Source organism: Aspergillus welwitschiae (genome assembly GCF_003344945.1).
Source record: "Aspergillus welwitschiae strain CBS 139.54b unplaced genomic scaffold BDQ94scaffold_60, whole genome shotgun sequence".
In the NCBI taxonomy this organism is placed as follows: Eukaryota; Fungi; Ascomycota; class Eurotiomycetes; order Eurotiales; family Aspergillaceae; genus Aspergillus; species Aspergillus welwitschiae.
The window spans coordinates 18298-44650 of NW_020798754.1; the positions used below are offsets into that span (position 1 = coordinate 18298).

At 51.5% G+C, this 26353-nt stretch overlaps 8 protein-coding genes across 8 annotated transcripts; 5 read left to right on the top strand and 3 right to left on the bottom strand.

The window, feature by feature from the left end:
- Nucleotides 1-256: 256 nt before the first annotated feature.
- Nucleotides 257-3961, top strand: BDQ94DRAFT_184908 (mannose-ethanolamine phosphotransferase MCD4). The gene is made up of 5 exons (XM_026774756.1): nt 257-2176; nt 2229-2416; nt 2475-2616; nt 2693-2801; nt 2893-3961. The coding sequence occupies exons 1-5, from the start codon at nt 437-439 to the stop codon at nt 3702-3704; spliced, it is 2991 nt and encodes a 996-aa protein (XP_026620418.1). The 5' UTR covers nt 257-436; the 3' UTR covers nt 3705-3961.
- A 2188-nt stretch (nt 3962-6149) lies between these two features.
- farA (CeGAL family transcription factor) lies at nt 6150-10754 on the top strand. Its single transcript, XM_026768218.1, has 10 exons — nt 6150-6946; nt 7146-7170; nt 7364-7381; nt 7521-7642; nt 7717-8444; nt 8512-8584; nt 8646-9074; nt 9129-9311; nt 9361-10341; nt 10420-10754. Exons 1-10 carry the CDS (start codon nt 6816-6818, stop codon nt 10466-10468), a joined length of 2739 nt encoding a protein of 912 aa, XP_026620419.1. The 5' UTR covers nt 6150-6815; the 3' UTR covers nt 10469-10754.
- A 488-nt stretch (nt 10755-11242) lies between these two features.
- Nucleotides 11243-14559, top strand: BDQ94DRAFT_163636 (Cys/Met metabolism PLP-dependent enzyme-domain-containing protein; the record flags this gene model as incomplete). The annotated part of the gene is made up of 4 exons (XM_026769780.1): nt 11243-11437; nt 11536-12583; nt 13524-13668; nt 13770-14559. 4 exons carry the CDS (start codon nt 11243-11245, stop codon nt 14557-14559), a joined length of 2178 nt encoding a protein of 725 aa, XP_026620420.1.
- A 1169-nt stretch (nt 14560-15728) lies between these two features.
- Nucleotides 15729-17843, bottom strand: BDQ94DRAFT_163638 (ferric reductase family protein; the record flags this gene model as incomplete). The annotated part of the gene is made up of 7 exons (XM_026769781.1): nt 15729-16704; nt 16753-16851; nt 16900-17087; nt 17134-17197; nt 17250-17370; nt 17424-17674; nt 17734-17843. 7 exons carry the CDS (start codon nt 17841-17843, stop codon nt 15729-15731), a joined length of 1809 nt encoding a protein of 602 aa, XP_026620421.1.
- A 762-nt stretch (nt 17844-18605) lies between these two features.
- Nucleotides 18606-20338, bottom strand: BDQ94DRAFT_163639 (putative cysteine synthase B; the record flags this gene model as incomplete). The annotated part of the gene is made up of 3 exons (XM_026769782.1): nt 18606-19193; nt 19258-20087; nt 20146-20338. The coding sequence occupies 3 exons, from the start codon at nt 20336-20338 to the stop codon at nt 18606-18608; spliced, it is 1611 nt and encodes a 536-aa protein (XP_026620422.1).
- Nucleotides 20339-20439: 101 nt separating this feature from the next.
- Nucleotides 20440-20847, top strand: BDQ94DRAFT_153969 (uncharacterized protein). The gene is made up of 2 exons (XM_026768219.1): nt 20440-20678; nt 20795-20847. The coding sequence occupies exons 1-2, from the start codon at nt 20466-20468 to the stop codon at nt 20804-20806; spliced, it is 225 nt and encodes a 74-aa protein (XP_026620423.1). The 5' UTR covers nt 20440-20465; the 3' UTR covers nt 20807-20847.
- A 250-nt stretch (nt 20848-21097) lies between these two features.
- BDQ94DRAFT_184916 (putative MFS drug transporter) lies at nt 21098-23336 on the top strand. Its single transcript, XM_026774758.1, has 7 exons — nt 21098-21371; nt 21427-21560; nt 21613-22406; nt 22471-22660; nt 22730-22795; nt 22865-22918; nt 22974-23336. The coding sequence occupies exons 1-7, from the start codon at nt 21210-21212 to the stop codon at nt 23284-23286; spliced, it is 1713 nt and encodes a 570-aa protein (XP_026620424.1). The 5' UTR covers nt 21098-21209; the 3' UTR covers nt 23287-23336.
- A 5-nt stretch (nt 23337-23341) lies between these two features.
- Nucleotides 23342-26137, bottom strand: BDQ94DRAFT_153973 (E3 ubiquitin-protein ligase). Its single transcript, XM_026768220.1, has one exon. It carries the CDS (start codon nt 25904-25906, stop codon nt 23717-23719), a length of 2190 nt encoding a protein of 729 aa, XP_026620425.1. The 5' UTR covers nt 25907-26137; the 3' UTR covers nt 23342-23716.
- Nucleotides 26138-26353: the final 216 nt, after the last annotated feature.

Genomic DNA, 26353 nt, shown 5'->3' on the forward strand with positions numbered 1-26353 from the left:
CATCTCAGGCACAAGATCTATCTATCTACAAATCAGTAGTTCTTTTTCAAGTATACCCAAAAACCCACCGTGAAATAAAGTAAGGGATTGCATCCGAGGACCCTGTGGCCCGCCGTAAATGCCGTCCGTGTCCAATTGGAGGGTCCCGATTGGCTGCGGGTCCCTTCCCCAAGTTCCCCAATTCAGGCACGCGGAAAAGTGCTGAGCTGCCATCATCCCATTCGATCTTCACTCGCACTTTATCTGCTCGTTCTCTCCTGAGCTCGATGCGAGGAAGCAATTGCATCGGCCTCATTCGCCGTTCCTGATTCTCTTTTGCTTCGTTCTTTCTTCTTTGTATCTATTCCACTTTCTAATGGTTTGCATACGTTTTGCGGTCCCGATTTCCCTCCCTTAATCTGTCTTGTCCCTGCCCGGATCTCCTATATCGGAAATCATGGCGCGTCTTGGCCGCGTAGGGTTCCTCACCCTCGCGGTGGTATTCCACCTAATTTACGCTTATTCCATCTTCGATATCTATTTCGTCAGTCCGATCGTGAGTGGCATGAGCTCGTTTCGCGTGGAACGAGAGCCCGATGCTGCTGCCCCCGCCAAACGTCTCGTCCTCTTTGTCGCCGATGGCCTGCGCGCTGATAAAGCCTTTCAAGCATTGCCTGACCCCGATGACACCACCGGAGAAGATGCGGACCCCGTTTACTTGGCTCCTTTTATTCGCTCGCGTGTGCTTTCCCATGGCACTTTCGGCATTTCACATACTCGAGTTCCTACCGAGTCGCGGCCCGGCCACGTTGCGCTTATCGCGGGGTTATATGAGGATGTGTCGGCGGTTACTACGGGATGGAAGCTAAACCCGGTGAACTTCGACAGTGTCTTCAATCGGAGTCGGCATACGTGGAGCTGGGGTAGTCCGGATATTCTTCTGATGTTCCAGGAAGGCGCAGTTCCCGGAAGGGTTGATGCGGATACATACGGCGAAGAGGAGGAGGACTTCTCGTCTGATGCCACACGGCTGGACACCTGGGTGTTTGAGAAAGTGAAAGATCTGTTTGCTTCCGCCAAAACTGATCCTGAGCTGGATGCGAAACTACGCGACGACAAAGTGGTTTTCTTCCTCCATCTTCTTGGGCTTGATACTACCGGCCACTTCAGTCGCCCATACTCGAAGGAATATCTTCGTAATATCAAGCTGGTTGACAGAGGAGTGCAGGAAATAACCAAGCTGGTGGAGGAGTTCTACGGAGATGATGAAACAGCCTTTGTTTTCACGGCTGACCATGGAATGAGCGACTGGGGCAGTCACGGAGACGGCCATCCGGACAATACTAGGACGCCACTTGTTGTATGGGGTTCTGGTGTAGCTGGGCCTCGATACACCCAGGAAGGGACTCTTACTGGCCACGAGGATGGCGTGTCGTCCGATTGGGGCTTTGACAGCATCCAGCGAAATGATGTCGCACAGGCTGATGTGGCAGCCCTTATGGCATACCTGGCTGGGCTCGACTTTCCTACTAATTCTGTGGGTCAACTACCGCTGCAATATCTGGACGCTAGTCCGAAGGATAAGGCACTGGCCGCACTGGCCAACACTCAGGAGGTCTTGGAGATGTACCGTGTGAAGGAGGAACAGAAAAAGGCAGCACTGCTTCGGTACAGGCCCTTTGAGCCACTGGCTGACCACGGCCGAACCTCTGTCAATGAACATCTCGAGGAGATAAAAGCCAAGATAACAAGCGGCTCTTACGACGAATCCATTGCAATGTCCTCCGCTTTACTGGCGAATGCCTTGGAGGGCTTGCGCTACTTACAGACATATGACTGGTTGTTCCTTAGAACCATCGTCACACTGGGATACCTAGGATGGATAGCCTATGCTCTGACCACGGTTATTGACTTGCATGTCCTTCATGGGACCTCAGACTCGAACCGGACAGCGTTCAGCACTTCATTCTTCTCATCAATCCTTGTTGCACTTTTCTCTGTCTTTTTCGTTCAGCATTCCTCTTGGAGATATTATCTCTATGGTTTCTTCCCGGTATTTTTCTGGGAAGAGGTATTTGCCCGACGAAAGGCTCTGCTTGCTGGCCGCGACATCCTTATAGGTCATGTTCATTCTGCGAGTGGCTATGTCGCGTTTGGATTCCAGTTGGTCGCTTTCGTAGGTGTATTGGAAGCCTTGGTATGGCACCTTACCTCAAATGACTGGGACGTCCGCTAATAGTTTTCTACAGGTGCAATCCTACTTCCATCGCGAAATTTTTACTGTGTGCTTCGTTCTGGGCGCTTTTTGGCCTCTTTGCTACGGGTTAGGATTTGTGAAGAAGCATACACTGCTGTCTTTTACATGGCTTGTGGGCTGTCTCCTCATGAGTACTTTCACTTTGCTACCTGCAAATAAGGTCGAAGAGATCGACACAATGTACGTATATCCCTGAGCGTCTTGCCAACTTGTCGACTTTGGCTGATTGCATTTGCAGAACCTGGGGTGGCCTGTTGATGTTCTTCACCGGCTTGTTATATTTACTTTTCGAGAACCGCATCTTGGGGAAAAAGGAACACCCAACGCAGTTATCCATTACTCTTCCCAGCTGTGGTTCGCGCACAATTATGGGCATGCAGGTATGCACAGCTTCCTTGGGACTACTGATAGCTCCCTTGTGCTTCTCTACGGTCAGCATTGGCTAATTCTGAATAGCTGGGCATGGTCATGCTTGCATTGATTGTTACGAGATCTAGTGCAATGTCTCTTCAAGCTAAAGAAGGTCTTCCATTTGGCAACCAAGTCGTCGGTTGGTTCGTTCTAGGTGAGTTGTGAATATCCAAGGGACGCTGCATGTCGCCACGTGCTACTTCCTATGCTCCCAGTCGTTTCGCGAGCTAATATACTTAATTTAGTTACCTCACTTCTACTTCCATTCCTCTACCGCCTGTATCCTAATCGGCATTACCTGCACCGCTTGATGGTCCTTTTCCTCACCTTCTCTCCATCTTTCATTATCCTTACCATTTCATACGAGGGGCTCTTTTACTTCGTCTTTTGCATGACTCTGGCCACCTGGGTACGGTTGGAGCACGCTATTCATGTCTATACTGCAGCGGCAAGGAACGGCGCGGCAGATGCAACGAAGCCAGGCACCGACGCAGCGGCAGTTGTTGAAGGGCATACTTACCGCTACCGAACCCTCAGCGTGTCCGATGCACGGGTGGCGCTCTTTTTCTTCTTCCTGCTTCAATCGGCCTTCTTCAGCACCGGCAATATCGCCTCGATCTCCTCGTTCTCCTTGGAGAGCGTTGTCCGGCTCATTCCGGTCTTTAGCCCCTTCAGTCAGGGCGCCCTGCTGATTCTGAAGATTCTCATCCCCTTCGCCATCATCAGTGCTAACCTGGGCATTCTGAACCGCCGACTGGAGGTTGCACCCAGCGCCCTGTTCATGGTCGTGATGTCGATCTCGGACATCATGACGCTGAACTTCTTCTACATGGTCCGCGACGAGGGCTCCTGGTTGGACATTGGCACGACCATTAGCCACTTCTGCATTGCCAGCTTCCTGTGCACATTTGTAGCCGTGCTGGAGTTTCTCAGCGAGGTGATGATCAGTGGAGTGGACTTTGGTCTCCGAAGCACCGCCATTAACGCTGTGAACGGATCCACAAAGACAAATGGCACTGCAATGGCGGACAAGAAGAAGCACCGCAAGGTCCAATAGAAGCCAAGACGCCCCCATAAAGCTCCACCTCGGAGCTGTAATGAAATTGTACATGTGTGATAGTAGAGTCAGATACGTGCATTTGGAGTTAATATACACTACAGCCGAGGAGGCGAACGCGCCCGATAGCGCGAACCTTACAATTGTTGGATACCAGCTTCGTAAGTTATCCCTGTAGCGTTCTCCAAATAAAATCCGCTCCGGCCGAGATACCTCTCTCCACATACATTGCTAGTTTAATTTTTGCTTCTTCCTACTACGTTGCAAGCGTAATCCCCGTTGCGCGAATACGGCGCCGACGATATCCCGATTAGGAAATAAATAGATCGATAGATCGATAGGATAAAGCATCAGCCGAGGTTTCACAAGCTAGACTCACTAACTAGTACCACTAACAGATGACGCCACCCAAGCTTTTGCCCTCTCGCCGCCAGGCTGACTGTCTAGATCCGCGATGGGGAATGGGGGAGGGGCCAAAGCTAAGATCGCTCCGTGGGCGCCCACACACTCTCTCTCACAACACACACACCCACACCCACACCGCTCGGGTGTTCCCCCTGCATGATGGATGGCTGGGTTGCGGGGAAAGCCCGCGCCATTCCCGCAAGGCAGGAAAAGTAGAGCAAAAGAGAAAAGTCAGGCACACGCACACACACGCGACTGAAGGCATCGGGAGTTAGTAGTCCAGTAGACAGATACTACTAGTCTAGTAGCCTCCGGTGACGTCGGGATGTGCGCGCGGGGAGGTTAACTTACCTTAGACCCCGAGATTTTTCGTACTTGACTCAGAACGGTATAGATTGCGAAGGATGGGGTGTTGGGGATCTCATTGGTTTGATCTTGGGATTGCTCCTGCATTAAGCTGAAGAATACACGCAATCCGGGGGTTTGCTTTCTTTGTCCCTGGGGCTGATTGTTGTTGTTCTTTTGGGAGCCAAGGATTTTTCTGTTGGGTAGTACTCGTTGATGGGGTTAGTGGTGGTGATGATGATGATCCCGAATTGATTAATCCCTCATGGATGAAGCTCGCCTAGGTAGCGAGGAAGGCTCGTGCAGATTTGACAGGGTGGTTGTTGTTTGTTGTTGTTGTTGTGATGGTGGTGATTGTAGATGCGGTTTTCTACAACCATATTTAGCAATGGGAATTAAACCCAAGATTTGCGGTCAGATGAGAGTCGGGACCCAAAAACTGGTAAGGTAATGACTCAGGGGGATGGTAAGTAAATAACTACTGATGTGCAGGTGGGCTAGAACCATCAGACAACGGCTCTTTTCATGTTTGGTGGTTTTCGGTTTGCTACTTACTCGATGGGCTATTTCTGACACCCAAATAAATGAATCTATCCATGAGTAACTACTATAATTGTTCTGACTTTCTTTGTTTCCGCAAATGGTGCATAAGCGGGCATAAGCGACATTGTAATGAAGAGAGAGAAAACGGCCCAGACTCCACTTAGTGGAGTTGGAAAAAGAAACGTAAGAAAGAAGCTTAAAATCCACGGGCAAATGCAGGATTGGAAGTTGTGCCGACACCAACTCCCTTCCTAACTGTGTGTTTTACAGTAGTCTCGTGCGACGTAACTAAGAGAGTATTGATGGGTATAATAGTTCGATATGAATATGCTGGCAGGAGGAGGTTTGTTATAGCTCGAGGCTTACTAGCTCATCGCAGAGCCTGATATTTCTCCATCTCAAGGAACTCAATTTGAGTTTTGAGTGCCTAGTAGTAGTAGTAGGAGTAGTAGGCACCGGGGGATCCCATCCAGTCGTAGCCATTCCGGGTTTAAGGCGCAAAGAAGGTGGCAGGATTTCCCCTGTAGAAACATCGAGTATCATCTGTCATGGTCCCATGATAGTCACGGAGTTAAGCTTACTACCGACTTTGTAGACCTTTTCAACGTACTATCCACATCCCTTCTGGCGAATACCATCTAGTATTCATCAGGGAATGTGTTCCTCCACAAGGTACTTTGGTGTACCTGAACCGAGCCTGGCAAAGAGTCGAGGATGGGGACCGAAAGACTGAAATAGCAGCTATCCAACCATCTAGACTTAGTAAAAGTCGACTGACCATCCGGATGGACCCTGGCTGGATCCCCCTAAGAGCCTTAGCCCGACCGTATTTTCTGGTCCGGCGACAGGGAACGAAGCAATACTAAGCAGCTTTCTCCACAGTCCGACTAACCCATTCATTCTCCCCCCTCCTCCTCCCCTTTAGTTAGGTCGAGGTACGTCCCAAACAACTTGAGCAACACCGTGACTGGTTGTCGTGGGGCCCAGCAAAACCATACTTTCAGGTGTCCTTCTGCCCCGAACTAAGACTTTCTGACGCCACCCTGCAGGGCCAGTAGGAAGAGGCGGTTGAACTGCTGTTACTGCTGCTGCTGCTGCTTGCTTTGGGGGGTGGGAGGGATGCTCCCGCCCGTTGCCATTGAGTTAGTTTCAGTTCGTTTAGTTACTAGTTAGTTGTCTACTACTTTTTCTTGTTGCAACATAAGTGATTGACTACTATTGCTGCCTCGAAACTCTCCCTCCCTCGCTCTCTCCATCAGGCACTGGTTCCTGGAGTCATCCATCACCTTCTCTTTTGAGCCCATTAATTCCGGGAATTTTTCTCCCCTGTGCCCCTCCTCATTGCCTCTTTCTCTCTCGCGCTCTCCCCTGTGACCTTCCGCCAGGCTCCATCGATCGCATCCATCGGGTGGCGCCAAATCCTCCCTCCCCTCCTCTCCATCTTTCGGGCTTGCTTGGTGCTTTACCTGTTCCGTTCCGTTCCTTCAGTTCATCTGCCTGGCCAGTAAGCGGTTCATCAAAATCCCCAAACCACAGCAAAAAGCAAAAGATCCGTCACCACACGGCCTCCTTCTCCATATTATCATACTTGACCCTTGGTCCTCCTTCTATTTCATTTTCCCCCTTTCTCTTTTTTCCTTCCTTTCCTTGTGACGTATTGTTCCGCTTTTTTCTTTATTCTTTGTCTTTTCACTCTTTTTCGAGTCTCGACCACACAAAACCTAATTCCCCCAACCCTCGAGTCGTTTCCGCCCCCTGGCCCTCGTCGCTCCAGACCATTTCTTTGTCGCAAAGTCTCTGGATGGATACCTGGTGGCCATGAGCACGACCGAAAACCACTCAGATCCAACAGCTTCCAAAACCAGCCCAGCCCCAAGTACAGCGGGCTCAACGGGCACTTCAGGTATTACTGTGCGCACGGGACCAAACGGACATATGAGTTTCAGAAGGTGAGTGTTGACCGTTATGGTGCTTGCTTTTTTGCCCGTTTGCGCTCGCGGGGCTGTGAGAGACGAAGCCAGAAAGCCTGGCGCAGAACTCCCAGAACCCGAGCGGGGAGACTACAGGACGAGAAATATAGATTCAAATTTGGTCGAGATCTTATAGAAGCTAATCTTCTTTATCTAATCGCTTTTTTTTTCCCAATAGACAACGTGCGTCGCGTGCTTGTGAGGTACGTCTTGCTTCCTGCGAGGTCGCGTTTGTGCTGTTGAGCCTCGGCACCTCGGCTCAATCCCAGCTTGCTTTTGCTCCTTACTCGCCGGTCGCAGGTAATGCGCCGCGCGCAAGGAATATGACAATGCAACCACATCTCGATCTATAGGACTTTTGTTTGGCTAACATGATATTTTCTTGCACTTGTGAAGACATGCCATGCTCGAAAAGTGAGTCTATACCCCTTTTTCTCCGTGTAACCACCTGTCCCCACTAGAATGGACGGCCCCAGTCCTGCCCGTGCCTTGCCTGCGCCTGTGATTCTGGACGGCCGAACGAGCTCGCTAATCACGCCACTTCCATGGGTAGGTTCGCTGCGATGCCGCCAGTCTAGGGGTGCCATGCACCAACTGCGTGGCCTTTTCGATCGAGTGCAAGATCCCTACACCGAAACGCAAGAAGAACCAAACCAAGTCGAAGGAAACAAGCGGGTATGTCTCGGTCTTTCGTCCCATCATTGGTGTTGATCTCTATTGACCATGATGCTTCGTTTCTTGTTTACTAGAGGTGAGGAAGCCGAATCGAAATCGCCGCAGAGCAAACCCGAGCCACTACCAGTCGAAAGCGGGAAGGATGCCTTTGGCTATCAGAGGAATCGGATGGCTGTCGACGGTATGCCGGTCACTAGCCTCACCGAATCGCAGGCCGCTCAGCAGGCTTCCCAAAACTCCATGTATGCCCAGTTCATGAAGCCTAAGTTTGCGCGCGCCCCGATAAAGGAAGCGGGGAGGGTTGCATATCTTGGAGAGTCGTCAAACCTTTCGCTCCTCGTCCAGGATCGCCATGGGACCACCGATGTCGTGCACTACCCTCTGCCCCCGAACATGGGCGGCACGCCTGCTCGGTTGACGGATCTGGATAGCTTGGAGTTGGATATCCTGCATCAACGTGGCGCTTTCCTGCTGCCTCCAAAGCCCCTGTGTGATGAGCTGGTTGAAGCCTACTTCAAATGGGTGGCTCCTGTAGTGCCCATCGTCAATCGCAGCCGCTTCATGCGGCAGTATCGTGATCCAAAGAACCCGCCATCTTTACTTCTTCTCCAAGCCATACTCCTGGCTGGTTCGAGGGTCTGCACCAACCCGCAATTGATGGACGCCAACGGCTCAACCACGCCCGCTGCCATGACGTTCTATAAGAGGGCAAAGGCACTATACGATGCCAATTATGAGGATGACCGCGTCACTATTGTCCAAGCGCTGGTTCTTCTAGGCTGGTACTGGGAGGGACCGGAAGGTACGGATAGTGGCTTATGCCTATCGTGTCCTTCGGCTTCAAAGTTATATGTGCTAACCTGCCTTAGATGTTACGAAAAATGTCTTTTACTGGACCAGGGTGGCCATGGTCGTGGCTCAGGGTTCGGGTATGCATCGAAGGTAAGCACAACCCTAATTGATTTTTATGTATCTTAAGGCAAGTATATTGATGATACTACAGCGTGGAATCGTCTCAACTTACCAAGCCGGATAAAAGACTGTGGAAGCGGATCTGGTGGACCCTGTTCACACGAGACCGATCGGTGGCTGTCGCGCTCGGCCGGCCCATCGGTATCAATACCGACGATTCGGACGTTGGGATGTTGACGGAAGACGACTTCATTGAAGATGAGATCGACATTGCGGCGGAGTATCCGCCAGACCCGGTACACGTACAATTCTTCCTTCAATATGTCAAACTCTGCGAAATCATGGGTTTGGTTCTCTCCCAGCAGTACTCCGTGGCCTCGAAATCAAGGCGGATGAATGCTATGGATCTCACACATTCCGACATGGCATTGGCGGATTGGCTTCAAAACTGTCCAAAGGAGGTGTGTTGGCAACGGCAACGGCATCACTTCTGGGCTGCACTCCTTCATGCCAACTACTAGTGAGTCATGCTATAAGGGAATTTGTTTTCGTTTCGAAACTAACTAGATTCAAGCACAACACTCTGTCTCCTGCATCGAGCCCATATGCCACCTGCGTCTTCCGTTTCGAGCAATTACCGCGTAGAGGAGATGGCCTACCCTTCGCGAACCATTGCGTTCCAGGCTGCCGGAATGATCACTTCAATTGTCGAGAACCTCCAGAATCATACCGAGATCAGATATGCGCCGGCCTTTATGTAAGTTCTTGCGTCTACCATATGGTGACGTCTACTAACTCCCGCAAAGTGTCTACAGCTTGTTCTCGGCCTTAATTATGCATGTTTATCAAATGCGATCTTCTGTTCCCTCAATTGTGGCCACCTGCCAGGAACGGATCAACATATGCATGCAAGCCCTCAAGGATGTGTCGAAGGTCTGGCTCGTGGCCAAAATGGTGCACACGCTATTTGAATCCATTCTCGGGAACAAGGTCTTAGAAGAACGCCTTCAGAAGGCCGCAGGCAAGAGGCATCAGCGGGTACGGCCCGAGACAGCCCAGCAGCCGCCTGCGAAGAAGCCGGAACCCCCCAAGCGCAAGTTTGATGAGATGGAGTTTGGCCTACCGAATGGAGGAGGCCCCACGCCACCGGTATCTTACGAGCGATCTCGTCCCCAAACGCCTGCAGTCACGCCCTCGAGAGAGATGCAGCCTCCGGGTCTGAACCTGCCACAAGGTTCCCCTCCAGCTCCCGGACAGCCAGGTGCCTCTCGCGGGAATACGCGGCCGACGACTCCTTTCAATCAATATTCCTTGCCTGCCACGCCCCCGGACCTATTCCTTGTTACGCGTACCTCGCCCAACCTGTCCCCATCACTGTGGGAAAACTTCCAACCGGATCAGTTGTTCCCTGACGGCACTACGTTCTTCCCAGAATTGACGTCTCCCCAACCGAACACGGTCGACCCGCAACTGCAGATGCAGTCTCAGCTACAAGCACAAGGCATGGATCAACGGGCGATGATGCCGCAACAAGTACCAGGACGTGGTAGTATATCCGCCGCTCAGGGCAGTCCAGAAGTCATGTCGACTCTAACACCTGCAATTGGCCTGCCCGGCCAGCACTCACAGCAGGTGTTTGGTATCGAAAGTCAGCAGGGTTGGCCAATGCAGAATATGGACGCGACGCTGGGCGGAGCGCCTATGGACGCTGCGAGCCAGGATGACAATTGGAGCAGTAGTTCAAGGAGCGGTCCGACAGCTCCCACCACACTTAATGTGGAGGACTGGTAAGTTGATTCCGGCGGCTCCAAACAGGGCTGCAGCAAGGATGTCGCTGTATAAATATACTAACTCACAGCTCTCAGGTTCCAATTCTTCGGCATTAACGGTAGTTTCGGCGATTTGGCGACCTAAGCGGCGTTATGTCCATAGCATTTTCTAATATTTGACATGGCATGGGTGGTTGTTTGATGGATTCATGGTCATACTGGTCTTACCCGTCAATATTTCTGTCCGGCTAATTCCCCGAAGGGTGGGTATATTGTGTTTTATATTCGAGTACAGCGAGTCTTATATCCAGGTCTCCCCGGTTGTTGGAGATGTGGATGAGGGTCATTCTTGACGGTGGGAACAGGCGCAACTGGAGGATGTGCCTTACATTCATGTGTATAATGATCTTTAGTGGTAGAGTCGAAATGACGCAATGAAAATTGCAAGTAAACTTTACATGGAATGATTCAGGTGGAATGTAAACTCCTCTGTACATAAGCAACTATGCGAATCTCATACAGGTGAATAGTTTAGTTGGCTCAGTGTCTGCCTCAGGCGCTGAATGAGTCAGCAACGTGACTGTTCCCGACTGGGCCTAGCGGATGACGACATCGCAGGGCGGGCGGTTCAGCCAATGACAAGACGTGGGATCTGGGGCCGGCTTTACCGACTCGGGCAACTGTCGATGCTGACTACTCCTGGGGGATGACTCTTCTGGGGAAGATAATAATTTCGCCTTTTCCATACCAGAATCTCCTGTTATCCCAACTTTCTTTGGCAATTCCATTCTTCTTTTTGCCATTGTCATCTCTCTTTTGTCCAATCCCACCTGTTCTCATATCCGGTGGTGACTCTCCCTTCTTCCCGACCACTTTCTCTCGCCCTTGACCATCTCCCCGCTGTTCCGTCCCCGCAGCGATGTCGGCCGCAGGATCAAGTAGTGATGCCGCGGTGAAGAAGGCTTTCCCTCGGGTTGACCTCGAGGGTCACGACCTTCCTCCCTCCCCCGCTCCTTCGAGCCCCCACGGTGGCCGTCGCTATAACATTGCTACGGAGCTTGTATATACGGAGGGAAATGATCAGTACAATGCTAGCAGCGTTCCGATCTACCAGGTACCGATTAATCCCCCGATGATGCCTCAATGTCTCTGTTTCAGCCATGCAGAGGCACGACGCAAACAGGAAGTTAGGGCTAACTGATGCTTTTGTAGAGCGCTACATTCAAACAGACCTCCGGTGGTGGAGGCGGCGAATATGACTACACTCGCTCCGGAAACCCGACCCGGACACACTTGGAGCGACACCTCGCCAAGATCATGTCCGCCCAGCGGGCTCTCGTCGTGTCCTCTGGTATGGCTGCGTTGGATGTGATTTCTCGCCTGCTTCGTCCTGGTGACGAGGTGGTGACTGGTGATGACCTCTACGGTGGCACCAACCGCCTTCTGAAGTACCTGTCCACGAACGGCGGCATCATCGTCCACCATGTTGATACTACGGTGCCGGAGAAAGTGCGCGAGGTTCTGACCTCGAAGACAGCGATGGTCCTGCTGGAGACGCCGACCAACCCGCTCATCAAGGTCGTGGATATTCCTCAGATTGCTGCCGCCGCCCACGAAGCGAACCCTAACTGCGTTGTCTCGGTCGACAACACCATGATGTCGCCTCTTTTGCTGAACCCTCTCGAACTTGGTGCTGATATTGTGTACGAGAGCGGTACCAAGTACCTTTCCGGTCACCACGACCTTATGGCGGGTGTGCTCGCGGTCAACGACCTATCTCTCGGCGAACGCCTCTACTTCACAATCAACGCTTCCGGCTGCGGTCTGTCACCCTTCGACTCGTGGCTGTTGCTGCGTGGAGTGAAGACGCTCAAGGTCCGGATGGATCAGCAGCAGAGCAACGCCCAGCGCATTGCCGAGTTCCTCGAAACCCATGGCTTCAAGGTGCGGTACCCTGGTCTGCGGTCGCACCCGCAGTATGAGCTGCACCACTCGATGGCCCGGGGATCGGGAGCCGTGCTCTCGTTCGAGACGGGTGATGTGGGTGTCAGTGAGCGGATTGTTGAGAGCGCCAAGCTGTGGGCCATCAGTGTCAGCTTTGGCTGTGTCAACAGTTTGATCAGTATGCCGTGCCGCATGAGCCACGCCAGTATCGACGAGAAGACGCGACGGGAGCGCGCCATGCCCGAGGATCTGATCCGACTGTGTGTGGGTATTGAAGATGCAGATGATCTCATTGATGACTTGCGACGGGCGGTAAGTTTTGCCATTTAAAAATCCCCATTCTGGGTGTGATTGATCAGTTTGAGCTAATATTGGATGTAGCTGGTGCAAGCTGGCGCTGTCAATGTCACGCTGGACGACTTCCAGGCGAACTCATCCAACTAAGCTACGTATGCATAACACGCGCGCGACTGATGGATTGTGCGAGTTCTTTCTGTAATTGAGGCATTGATTGAGTGCTACGGTCACGATTTTTTTTTAAGAGACGATCATTTGGGCGTTCAGGAGCATTAATTAATGAGTGTAGTAAAATATTTTTGGAATGAAACAACCATATTATCTGAACATCTATAATGTGTCGGTGGATTGTTTATCCCGGGGATGGCTGAGAACCGTTTATCCGGGGGGTTCGCGATGGCCTCAAAAACCAGGGATCCGTCGGCAGTTTGGCGGAAAGATCGGCCGGCATCGGAGGCAAACCCGAGGACGTTGCAAAAGCTGGTCCAATCATTGGCCGGCCTCTTCTCGTCCGCCTGCAAGTCCGATTAAATAATGAGTCGCTGTCGCGATGGATCTGATTTCTCGCTCGCTCTTAGTACTTATGTATGTCGGGCGCGAGGCTAACAAACTCCGAACCCTTTTCTTCTTTGCAATGGACCTGTAATCCCGTCGGGCTCCCGTGCCTTAATCCCTCGTTTTGGACTGCGAACCTGTTCGCCATCCCCCAAACCCCCGAACATCTGTCTCACTCATCCGTCCTCCCCGGCAATTGTCTTCTCCTGCGCTGGTCTGGATGACGTTGTTCGAGCAGTCGCTGTAACCTCCTTCTCTTCACCTCGGGCGATCCTATCTCAGCCCTAGACTTGCTCATTCTTTTTGTCTCTTCTTTTTCCCTCTCTCTCTTTTTCACTTCTCGCCTGATCGCAATCCCGACCGGTGAAACAATACCATGCCTCGGAACGCGCTCTCCTCCGAAGCGCCTCTCCCCATGTCCGCCATCACAGAGCAGTCCATATCGTCAGATTGGAATACCAACCGTTTAGGTGCGCGACTGGGAGTCGATATCGCCAGCGCCGCAACTGCGGGTGCCTTGACATGTCCTGTCATCACCGTTATTGATCGGTATGCTAGTTACAACCTACCCCGATACATCATCCTCCTATCGTCGAGAGAGATAGCGAGAGAAAGAGCTATAAGCTAATGAAATCAATTCCTTGAACCAGCGCGATCATCGAAAAAGCAGCCAAGGGTGTCCCCATCCGCCAGACCATCACATCCTGCTTCCGATCCATGTTCACAAAACCGGGGAGCTTCTTCCTCAGCACCCCATTCCTCCTTATCTACACCCTGTACACGTCCACCTACCTCACTGCGAACACCATTGACACCTTCACCTCCACCGTGCGCGACAAGCCCTTCTCAACTGTCTTCCCCGGTACTGCCAAATTCCTCACCACCACCGCAGTGAACATGGGTATTTGCGTATACAAGGACGCCAGGTTTGCGCGCATCTTCGGTGCAAAACCTTCTCCTGCTGCTACACCTGGATCTACATCTACGCCCCAGCCCGCTTCCAGATCTACATCCGCATCCACCCCAGCCTCCTGCCACCCTTCCGGCGCCGCCAAAGTCCCCAAGATCTCCTACGGCCTCTTCTGTCTCCGCGACAGCATCACCATCTTCGCCTCCTTCAACATCCCCGCCCTCGTCGCCCCCTCCATCCCAGATTCTATCGCCTCCACGCCCGGAATGAAGGCTGCGCTCGCGCAATTCTCCTGTCCGGCTCTGATGCAGTTCGCTAGCACGCCTATGCACCTGCTCGGATTGGATCTGTATAACCGGCAACCGCCAGGCGGATTGGGATGGCGTGAGCGCGCTTCGCGCATCAGACGCGACTACATCCCCAGTTGCTTCGCGCGCATGGGCAAGATCGTTCCGGCGTATGGTGTGGGTGGTGTGGTGAATGTGCGGATGAGAGCTTCGCTGATGGAGTATCTGGAGGGTGGGAAGTAACCGTTTCCCACAACTGCTTACTTTCTTATTTTTGTTTGTGACGACGATGACGACGATGATACTCCCCCTTTAGGCAAGATCTAGTTTATGATCCTTAGATCTTTCCGTTGGGGGAGTGGCTATTTACAGTGCATATATGCAACACATGACATATAGTTTATAGACAGAGGCGAGGTGTTTTCTCTGCCCTGCCCTGCCCTGCTCTGCTCTGTTCTGTTCTTGTTCAGACTTGCGTTTGCTTCTTTTCTATACTACACTCTACTCTCCACTCATAGAGTCACGGGTCCGGCGTCCTAATTTTTTATTATTTTTCTTTCGGATCGGTGTTCTATGTGTGTTCTGTTCGGGTTATAGATTTAGAGAATCTGACTTACTAGCTAATGTCTGGTTTTGGATGATTACGAGATGAGATGCACTTGTTCTGTCTGTGTTAATCTATCTTATCTCAGCTTGTTGGGACTGTGTTGTGTGATGGCTTGATTATCTAGATTATTTATGCTCAGTGCATTCAGTTCCGTGGAACTGATCATGTCCGTCTGGTGCTGGTTTCTTGTATTTCTTGAGATGGTTTGGATGAGTTAGTGTTCTATCGATCAGATCGAAGAAGAGCCGTTGAAGAAGTGGTCTAGATGTATTGAATGAATCGAAACTCATACGATGTTATTATCACCTTGGTGTAGTTTAGAGTCAATTCTTGGTTACTTTGGTGTTATAGTAAGTACTAGTACGGTCTTTAGAGGGCGGACGTAGCTAGTAGGTATCTATCTACAAGTATCCTCTAGCTGCATTTCAGCAGGAAATAAAGAAATGAAGCGTAAGTAGGTCTCTTTCATTTAATGATAGATTGACTCTTCCAGTGGGTTAATCGAAGGGGTATTAAGGAACTGTATATAAGTATATGCTGGAAAAACTAACAAAAAAGGGGGAAATAAATGTCGCGAATGTTGTCCAGATCCAGTGTGCTATTGTTGCACACAATCACAAGAAAGTAAAAGAAGCCAAAAAGAGGCGGGTGGGAAAGAGAGAGAGAGAGTATCACACAAGAAGCAAAGATGAAAATCCAAAACTAGGTACATGCAAATTTAGAAGAGAGCAAGCAAGTGAGTTATATTTACCACCTATCGAACACACGTTAGTCCATATAATCACTGCTGTAGGAAGGGGAAAACTCACGAAAATGGTTCTGTATGCAAATAGACTTCCTCCACAGTGCTTCCCTTCTTCAGAACTTGGCCCTGTGCATGCGCAGCTGCGTTCCTCACGTCGCGGATCATTGACCCCGGGCCACAGGTAAAGATCGCGATACGCCTCGACGTGTGTGATACAGTGCTAGCTGCGATGATCCCGGATATGTCCGGTCGATTCCCCAGTTGGACAACCGTATCCGCAATGTCGATTTGCGATGAAACGGAGTCGGAGGAACCCCCGGGTCCTCTCTTCTCCACTGAGTCTGGGATCAGGGGTGACCCCGAAGCTGGAGTGGACAATAGTGAGTCCTTCGAGGTGACGTGGATGGAGAGGGAGATTTTGTCGCTTTGAACGTTGTAGGCTGCAAGCTTGGCTTTGATTTCCTCCCGGTACCAATCTGCGAGGGCGGCGGTGCGAGTCGCAAAGTGTACTTGGATTGTTGCGGTTGACTGTTGCTGTCGGTGAGTCCGCAGTGCTTCCTCGAGAATGGCCAGGGAAAAGCCACCGCCGGTGCCGCCAGTGATGAGGACATATGTGTCAAACTGGGCGAAATCGACGGACTCAGAAATCCTGCCATATGGGCCTTCGAGGAGTACTGTCTCAGATGAGTTCGGTTGTTCGAGAGCCGTGTTGCCCAGGCTGGCTGTTAGTCCGCGGCGCGGCTTGACGTAGAAGATGATTTCAGGTGCTTTGCCGGTTCGCTCCATGTCCTGGTAGAGGGAGCAGATCGTGAATGGGTGAGCGCTGAGACAGTGGATGCCTTGCTGAATGCTGAGGAATCGGACGAAAACGTGTTGGCCTGGGCGCCAGGTCATAATTGTTGGAATCCGGATTCGGACGAGGCCGCAGGGGAGGTGTTCGATTGTGGCTGTGTGGCGGCCATGCATGAAGTAGGTGCGAATGTTGGATATCCATAGACTTAGGATGTAGATTGCTCCTGCAGATATGAAGTAATCCCTGGTATGGTGAGCTGGATCCATGACATGGTATGTTAGGGGAGCCTACCATGAAGACAAGCGGAAGTCACAGTGCAAGAAGAAAAATACGACGAATACCAGGGCGGCAAGAAAGTGAGTGGCTTTGAAGAATTCGTAGAATCGGTTCCTGTAAGTGTCAGTTTTGAGTTGGTAGTTGAGTGATGGTTAGGCTGACCTGATGGCTGGGAATGACATGAATGTCAGATATGCCTGCGGAATTATAGCAGCAACCCCAGTCCAGTATGTAACCTCCGTCTTCCACTGGTCGACCATATCGCCTTGATCGATGTGGTAAACAATGAAAGGAAAGGTATGAACGAGCGCCAGGACAAACATAGCATAACTTGTCCAGTGATGAAACACCTGCGCAAGATTAGCTTTTATCCTGACACATAAATGTCAGACATACTTGAAGCTTTTCATGAGGCACGCCGGTCAAAGTCGAGATAAGATTAGCTTTTGCGCTCAGTGCTCTATTTGGGGTCAGTCATTGGTTATAGTGCCGTTGATTGGGGAGTGTCCTACAAGACAAACGGTAGCAGAGCCAGGGCCATCCATCCACTTCTCGTCGCAATCGGCGGGCTACCTCCATAGGAGACCGTTTCTGTGTTGGGCCAGTAGTAAGGCCGCGGTCCCAGTGTCATGGCTTTGATAATAGTTAGTCAAGGGCTCCAGTGATCGAGGTTGCGAAAAACCAACCCAAGAAGAATACCACTCCTGTCGACACCAGGAGAATGACCCCAAGCGAAGAGGTGCTAGAGCGCAGCACGGGTAGTTGGAAGCATCGGTAGGCAAGATATCTTCCCACTGTTGTTGATCGTCGCCATATCGTAGACCTCTTGATAGAGTGTGGACCATACTTGGAGATCAGATGCAGGATGGAGAAAACACCGACAGTCGCACATAGAAAGTATATGGTATTCAAGGCATAGACGTGATCCGATTGATACCTATTGACGAAGACACAATTAACATAGAGTCGATTATATGGGAGAATTGGAAGATCTACCAGTATCTCCAATGTGCGTTACGATAGGCACACTGTTCTGGGGTCAAGGTGCAGTGATCAGCCCGGGAAGAATGTAGCATGACCGGCTGGTCCAGCCATGGCAGCCCCATGTTGAGGAAGGGTTAGTGTGCTCAGAGACACCAGTCTGCAGAATTGATGACGCTTTCTGTATGCACTTCCTACATCCACAACGTGGTTCAGGAACAAGGTCAATGAAATGATCCATGTAAGGGCCATGTGTCTTAGGCGTTGAGTTTTGAATGATCCAGCAGGGGACCCTAGATAGAGGGCGATGCAACAGCATGATTCAGCTGCTTCGTGTGCCTTGACAACCATCGTCCATGGTACGGAACTCCAGACCCTTTTCCGCTGTCGTAGCAGCAGCTTCACCTGGCAACATGATGTTGTCCTGTAACAGCGGAGTGCTCATTGGCTGAGGGTTGCTCACAATTGAGCACATTTCTCCGGTTAGCGTGGAATGCATACGCATGCGGGCCGTGTTTGGGGGACAATCTGCTCTGTGCGCTTAGCATGCATGACCATCCAGTATGGCTAGCGGAATGACTGGGAAATTACGATGTTCTTTCTTGCTGATTCCATCTCTCATAACCCATCTATGTATAGGCTGGTGAGCAGTTTTGCGCAGGATACGAAGGAGCCCGCGAGTAAATGGATGCTTGACGCATCTGGATCGTTTCTAACCAATTGCGGAAGGAACATGGCGTAACAGTGGAGAAGCAGAAGCAAGATTAATGAATTAACTTTGGGATAACCATAGACTGAACAGCTGAGATATCATCATCGAGTAGATACATTAAGAGAAAGATTGAAACGACGAGATGCAACCTTATCGTTTGCGTCCCCCATCCGGTCTAGCGTGGGTCCGTGACCACCACCGCGGTTTCTACTGCAGCAACAACAGCATCTTCTGCTGCTGCATCCACGGCTTCGACTGTTGCGCTGGCTGCTTTGCCCATCTTGTTCGACTCCACCCCATTACTTCCCCACAGCAGATGATCCTTGAGCGCTTGATATCCTCCGCGGAGACTGTCCGCTGCTATCCCCTTGGCCCGCAACACACTGCTGGCTACCCGCGCGGTGTCCCCATGGTAGCAGAGCATTAGCACATTATGGCCACTCAATTTGCCAAGCACATCTGCATTGCTGAATAACGCTTCCAACTCCAGCCACTGTGCCTCTAGTACGTCTGCGTCGCTGAATGGCTTGGCTGTATGAGAGTCGAGACTATGCAGGGGAATGTTTACCGATCCCGGGAGGTGCCAAGTGCCAAAGTCCCCCGCGGTTCTCAAATCCAACACGCAGCACAGAGGCCGGAGCACCATCTCGCTCAGGAGGTTGGTTGAAAAGCAACGGGGTAATTCGTAATAGTCGGTGAACAGAACCGCAGGGCTTCTTTCCCAGCTCTCATCATACCGGTAGAGATCAACACCAGCGAGGTTCTAGAAAAACAATTATCAGCATACCCGAGCTCCGCAATTCAATATACGCAGCTCGCCGACCCACCTGATTACGAATTGGAGGAAACCTCTCGGGCCCTAGCTTCTCGAAATAGTCGCCAACGTATTGATATGGCAGATCGAAGCACAAGAAGACACAGTGGATCGAACCATCTGGTCCCGCTAGCTGTTGCAAGGTTCCAGCGCTCTTGCGTTTCTCCAGCATCTGATAAAGTCCCTTCAAACTCAAACCGGATGACGGCCCACAGACGACCCCTTCACGACACAAGTCCAAGGATAACGAGAACGCGTCATATGAACTGACTTCTTCGTGTACGTCCAGCGCTTCCCTCCAGGGAAACTCCTGTACCTGCATCAGGGCAAATGTTCGTGGCCCTGGAACCCTGTCCCCGGGTGCTGTGCACACTCCAAGCCGTAGCACAGATGGCTTGACTTCTTTGAAGTAGGTCCCTAGTCCCGTCATCGTCCCCGAGGTCCCCATTCCAGCACAGAGCACGTTGATCTCTGGTAATTGCTTGAATATCTGGGGTCCAGTCCAGCGGATGTGCGCATGCCAGTTGTCATCATTGTCATACTGGTTGGGATTAACAATCTCGTCGGATTGCATGGCCATCGCCCGAGCAGTCTGGATGCCCCCGCGTTCATCAAACGGGTCAGGCTGAGATGGGCCACCGAAAAGGGTGACATCCAGCCCGAAGAACTGCATCATCCGTAACTTGGTCTCGGTGGATTTATTACTCAGGAAAGCCCTGGTGTCGCTAATACCATGCATCAATCGAGCGAGCATAGACATCGAGATGACTGTGGACCCTGAACTGAATTCCACAATCGTTTGGGTCTTGCCAGGCACCACGGTTTTTTCGAGCAGGTTCATCGCTTGTTTCGTCAGTGCCAGGGCCAGGCACATGGTCTGTCCTACTGAGGGCCGACATACCTGGTATAGCTTTCACGTTGTTGGCCGGGTGCATTGTCATCATTTTGGCATAGATCCGTACTCCATCTTGGTGGAACGGGTTCAATCGATCGGGCAGCTCCACCAGAGGTAACGGAGGCTGGCAGTCCGGATCAAAGTACTTCTTGAGCGCATCCGGCCCAAAGTACACATTGTGTTCATTAATGTTGGTCATTATGTCAGAATATCAGTAGGGGCGGCGAGTATTGACGGCAATGTTGAGCCAACAATCACCCAGGGACGGGAGCATCAAATTATACGGCCCTGCTACAGAAACATGCAGTCACCCTCCCACGCACGAGATGCACTCTTTCCGGCGTGATCTTCGCATTCGGCGCATTGCTAGCGGCCCACTGAGCTTGTTTATTGCACATCTCAAGTCCGCTTCAGGAAGGTCCGTGTCTCATGTTGAGCGGTTATTCATGGAGAGTGGGTTGGAACTCAACTCGTATTCGTCGAAGACTTGCGCAAATGTGCTCAGCTTGAGAGTTCTGCTTGTGACTCTTTCGAATAACGTAAGTTTCTTGAAAACAGCCTCCTGACTCAAGATCGGGCTGAGGTCGGTCTTCGTTGTGTTGGTTTTCTTGCGCTCCGCAGTCTACCCTCTGATGACGGAACCCAACATTCCAAGGTTGTCATATAATAGCACCATGTATAGGCAGAGGGGCACGTACTCCAAAAGATCCACAAGCCGTCACGGCATAGTAGCTGCAACCTTTTACGAAAGCACGAGGGCATTTGCGTTGTTTTAGTCGATCCTTTCCCTTTTAGCCCTAATCGGCGAGACGGCGGCCCTGACACGCAAGGAGCCGTCCGCTCCATGTACCTCTTTGCACCGCAATATGGTCGCTACCCGAGCAATCCTTCCTTCCTGAAATTTGTTTCATTTCACAGTCTTAGATGGGTTTACTAAGTATCCTCGCTTGCAAATCCACGGCGCCTTGCAGCGCTCACTTGGCTCAGTCCTCTTGTCAATTGACCCTTTCGTTTCTCTTGGATAGGCTCGCGCCCTTATCTCAGGGACATCGAGCTCAGCAAGAGATAAAATGCCTGGGGTTTCAATTGAGAATGAAGTCAAACATGATAATCCATCGACTATCTCTCGAGATGTCGTCACCGAGTCTAGCGGAGAAGAGAGCCGGTCAGCTGCACCACCACCCATCTTCAACGAACAGACAAATTATGTCCCATTGAGCACTATCATTACGGTATCTTCCACTACATGGACGCTCAACCACCAACTATCTGTCTAACCTGTCGCAGATATTCCTAGCATGCTCGACAGTTGATTTCGTAGCGGTCATGGACCAAACCACTCTAGCCGGGAGTTTATCCATAATCGGCAATACATTAAATGCCAGCAACAAAACCTCCTGGATATCAGGAGGGTATTTTGTGTATGTCGAGTTAGCAGCCAGACGTGATCCCCAAGTAGCTAACCCAATACAGAACATCAACCTGTTTCCAACTTCTATACGGACGACTCTCTGACATCTGGTCCCGAAAATACGTCCTATACATAGGTCTCGTCATTATGTTCATCGGATCCCTGGCATCATCTCTAGCACAGACCGCCACGCAGCTCATCATTTTCCGCGCCTTCACCGGCATGGGCGGCGGCGGAATCACGTCCATCGCACAGATGATAGTCAGTGACGTGGTTCCACTTCGCGAGCGAGGTAAATATCAAGGCATTCTTGGTGCAGTAATAGCTATCGCCAACGGAATCGGTCCTGTGATTGGCGGTGCTCTATCCCCGATATCCCACAACTCGTGGAGATGGATCTTCCGACTTATGCTGCCACTCACGGCTATCTCAATCCTCGCTGTGATGTTCTTCATGCCTTTGCGGAAGGTCACCGGTAACTGGAAAGCGAAGCTGAAAGCCGTTGATTTCTTCGGTGTCTTTCTAGCTCTAGGAGGCACGGCGGTGCTTATGCTCGGATTGACATGGGGTGGTGGCGAGTATGTCTGGAAATCGACACATGTTATAGCAACGCTCATCGTGGGGGCTGCAGTGTGTGTGGCTTTTGTCCTGTGGGAATGGAAAGGTCATCCGTATCCGCTGATACCTATGCATTTCTTTAAATCTCGCATTGTGAACGGCGCGTGCCTGACCATGTTCATCAACGGGTGGAATATCATAGTCATGCTTTACTACATTCCGACTTTCTACCAGCTTGTGTTCGGTTATTCGACTACCAAAGCTGGTGCCATGGTATTACCCATCACATTGTTGCAGAGTACGTTGCCTTGCCCTACTATCATATTCAGCCACTCTATTCCATGCTTATGAAAAACGCGCAGCTCTGAGCAGCACCCTGTCCGGCCTAATCGTCCACTGGATCGGCCGATATCGCGAATCCATCCTCGTCGGCTGGATGATCTGGGCCATCGGACTCGGCCTGATGTCGACTCTGAACGAGACATCCAATCTAGGAAAGCAGATAGGCTACGGTCTCTTGACAGGTATAGGTTCAGGGAATACATTACAGCCGTGAGACTATCCCCTCCCCCACCAACATATCCCCTAAACTACCTACAACACCAACTTACCCATCCTCAGAGCCCTAATCGCCGTCCAAGCCGGCGTCGCAAGACGAGACATGGCCGTAGTAACCTCATTCCGAAAGTACATCCATCCCCCCACCCTCCACATCTATCCCATCTCCCACCCACTAACACCGACCACCAAATACAGCTTCATCCGCAACCTAGGCGGCACCCTCGGCCTCGCTGTCTCGGGCACAATCATGTACGTACATACCCACATACCCCCTTCCACCTATTCATGCTAACTAACTTCGCAGAAACAACCTCCTCTCCACGTCCATCACCTCCCTCCGCCTAACCACTGCACAAAAGCAATCCTTCCTTGCCAGCCCATCCAACTATCTGTCTAAACTCCCCGCCGACGAAGCGGCATATGTTCGTGCGCTGCTTATCCCCGCGTACAAAGAGGGATTTAGGATCGTGTTTACGGTGAATGCGGCGCTCGCGGCGCTGGCTTTCTTCTTGGCGGTGGCGTTGATGCCGCAGGTGAAGTTGGAGAGGGCGGATGATGAGCGGTTGAAGGAGGAGGGGATGAGGAGGAGAGAGGAGCAGAGAGAAGGGGAGGATTAGGGAGGTAAGTGGGAGTGGGAGTGGGAAGGGGTGAAGTTATACACTACTAGGTCGAGTATATAATGGGTCCATTAGATAAGAAGACAGGGGTACGTACGCATTGTATCCTTGAGTGATTTTTATTTATTTCTCGTGTTGATAATCCTCTGCTACTGCTACCGAGTAAACAAAGCAAGACATCTTTGATAATACATTCATTCAAGTAGTAGTGTAAACTCCCCGAAGAAGTTGATATAAAGCAGGTCGTTGATCATCTCATCATCAAGCTAGTCCAATCCAATCTAGCTATGTTGCAGCAACATCATTTTAACCAATTAATCGATCATTCAATCATTCAATCTGCTGTATGGTTCTTTTGCACCAGCTGAATCAACAATGCCCGAAAGACCCCGAGACGCCGAACGCATTAGAAAATAAGAGAAGTGGGGATTTAAAATTCATCAATCACTAAGACTCGTTCCACAACCCAGTCAACAAACGTCTGTCCCTCTATTCGCCATCGACCATCCCGCCACACCTCATCCAGCCAATAGCTCATACCCTTGCCCTGATGATGAAGACTCAACCCACCATTGCCGCGACGTTTACCCTCCGCCTTGGAGAAATCATTATTCACGCGAAGAGTCCCGATGCCCACACCGGCGGTGCCTTGACGAGCGTGCCATTCGCGTTCGGCTTTCTCCCCGGCACGACGCGCCACAGCTTCTTCGTCTTCGTCTTGGTAGAGCTCGCATTTGTTGCATTCCGTACAGCGCGAGCCGGGATCGATGCGGAAGTGCTCGCAGAAGTGCTTGTAGCCTTCCATTTCTTCGAATTCGTCGTCGTTGCCGGCTTCTAGTTCATCGTTGATGGCGTCTGGTCCGGCCGCGGGATCAACGTTCTCGACGAGGTTGGCGCGACGGCGTGGTCGAAGTCGTCCCAGTCGGTTTGCGGACTTGATTGGAGGTCCAAGAGCCTTGCGGCAGAGGTAGCACATGGAGTAGCCGCAGACGCAGGTTAGCTTGTTGCAGCCAGAAGACTTGACGAATGAGAGGCCGCAGCGCGGACAGGTGCGCTTCACAGCTGCAGTGCGAGCGGCCTCGACGGTGGCCCGCAGGTCGAGGAGGAGCGGCTCATGGCACACGTGAGGGTCACGCCATGGCTTCTGGCAGGTGATGCAGCTGACGCGGCGGCAGGCAGGGTGCGCGCAGGTGAATTTCTTGGGTCGGGTTTTGAGGCAGAGGTTGAGAAGGGCGTTCTGAAAGATAGAAAAGACAGCAGAAGAGTTGACAAAATAAAGGATCGCTATAGGAATGATAAGTATGGGTATCAAGTCGAGTAAGAAGATGGTGATCAGAAGCGTAGAGATAAACCCGTCGCGCCGAAAGCGCCACACACGGCCTTGAGCAGACGGGTGGTAAACCGGATCAACTTCGGCATACGAACAAAAGGGACATCTAATGAGCTTCAGCTGGGACTTGAGCAGAACCTCGGAGGAAAGTCGCGTCTCGAATTTGGTAAATGTCTCAAGCCCGGCCTTGTCAAGCAGGATAGCCTGCTTGACGATCGCTGGGTCCAAGGTCCCGGGGCAGCTGTCGTGGTCGAACGGCGCCAGGCATTTCAACGTCGACTTTTCCACATCGACCGATTTACCCCAGCCCTGACCGAACAGAGCCTCGTGGATGGTTCGCCGGATGCAGCCATAGCAGATAATGTGCGTATTGTCCGAGCATGTTGAGATTTGCTCGAATGTCACATCGTCCAAACAGCACTCGCACTCATACACAGCATCAGCCTCTTTGGCTTCCGTTTCGTTCAGCTCCTCCGCTAACTTCTGGTCTCTATCCAGCCTCTCTTCCCGTCTGGTTCGAAGCAGTGGTGCCAGCAGGGCTCGGTATAGCTCCCGGTCCAACTCCGGGCACTCCGTCTTTTTCAGCCGCGGGATCTCGTCACCATCTGGTTGACGCTGCCACACGATTAGCGGGTGCTCGTTCTTATCTTTACTGCGCTTGAACGAAGGAAGAATGCTGTTGAAGGTCGCACGCCAGGTTCTCCGGGAAAGATCTTGCAGAGTCGGACGGGCTCGCAAGTAACAGAAATTCACTTCTGCCAGCACTGCTTCCACCGTACTCTTACTCAGACCATTAAACTCCTTTGTGAGAGCCGCCTTCACGGCAGCCTTATATTCATTTGTCCGGAACAACTCCTCAGGCGGAACTGAATGATCGTGTCCGGTATGTTGTAGATCATTTTTGCCATCTTCTTCCGTTCCCCCAGCCCCAGCTGGCACGTTCCACCGCCCGGCTACCCACGTCTCTTTGTGACGTAGCAACTGCTCGACGCAGACATGGAGACGGCTCTGCCCATCGAATCGGACCAGGAGTTCTCGGAAGACTTCGATGCGGATATCGGGAAAGATTCGAGCTAGGGTCTGCAGGGCCTGATTCAGCTCCTCCTGTTCTCGTTTCTGCTCCTCAGAGGTGGTATTCGAGGCGGCGAGGGAGCGTGAGCGTGAGGTTATTCCAAAAGGATTATTGCGGAGAGCCTCGCTGATGGTTGTGGAATTGCTGCTTTCACTGGCACGAAGCGCAGAGGAGGTGGTAGATCTAGAGAAGCTGGGGACAGATAGGGAGAGCACCATCGTTGCACTGACGGAGGGGCGCAAGACCGAGCTTGCTACATGATCGTCGGAGGGTAGACGGGAAGGCGTCTGGCCAGAAGGAAGGGTATCTGGCCGGCGAAGTTAATTCCGGCTTAGTGTCGGGAAGCCAGAGAGATGGAAGAAGATGGCGTGGGATGATGGGGCGTGGGGGGAGGAGGAGGAGGGAAAGATGATGGGGTGATCTGCTGGATGGAAGGATGGGAAGATGATGGGAGGAGGGATGATGGAATGAATCAATGGGGGAAGTTGACTCCCGTTGACTTACTCCAGATGATCCAATCACGGGACTGGTACAATGCTCCACCCAACACTTTTGCCGAATATACTTCAGCTAATGATGTATAACTATGTATTGATAGCACAACAATGAGGCTATGCTGCATCCGAATTCTCCGCTCTTGACCTGACAGCATGAGGTTGATTACT

Bases quoted from the DNA above. Each gene is read 5' to 3' on its own strand.
- BDQ94DRAFT_184908 (XM_026774756.1), top strand. From the start codon at position 437: ATGGCGCGTCTTGGCCGCGTAGGGTTCCTCACCCTCGCGGTGGTATTC. The intron at 2,177-2,228 runs GTATGGCACCTT...AGTTTTCTACAG, and splicing joins TAGGTGTATTGGAAGCCTTG to GTGCAATCCTACTTCCATCG. The intron at 2,802-2,892 runs GTGAGTTGTGAA...TACTTAATTTAG, and splicing joins CGTCGGTTGGTTCGTTCTAG to TTACCTCACTTCTACTTCCA.
- farA (XM_026768218.1), top strand. From the start codon at position 6,816: ATGAGCACGACCGAAAACCACTCAGATCCAACAGCTTCCAAAACCAGC. The intron at 7,643-7,716 runs GTATGTCTCGGT...CTTGTTTACTAG, and splicing joins AAGTCGAAGGAAACAAGCGG to AGGTGAGGAAGCCGAATCGA. The intron at 8,445-8,511 runs GTACGGATAGTG...AACCTGCCTTAG, and splicing joins GTACTGGGAGGGACCGGAAG to ATGTTACGAAAAATGTCTTT.
- BDQ94DRAFT_153969 (XM_026768219.1), top strand. From the start codon at position 20,466: ATGCACTCTTTCCGGCGTGATCTTCGCATTCGGCGCATTGCTAGCGGC.
- BDQ94DRAFT_184916 (XM_026774758.1), top strand. From the start codon at position 21,210: ATGCCTGGGGTTTCAATTGAGAATGAAGTCAAACATGATAATCCATCG. The intron at 22,407-22,470 runs GTACGTTGCCTT...AAAAACGCGCAG, and splicing joins ACCCATCACATTGTTGCAGA to CTCTGAGCAGCACCCTGTCC. The intron at 22,796-22,864 runs GTACATCCATCC...CACCAAATACAG, and splicing joins GTAGTAACCTCATTCCGAAA to CTTCATCCGCAACCTAGGCG.
- BDQ94DRAFT_153973 (XM_026768220.1), bottom strand. From the start codon at position 25,906: ATGGTGCTCTCCCTATCTGTCCCCAGCTTCTCTAGATCTACCACCTCC.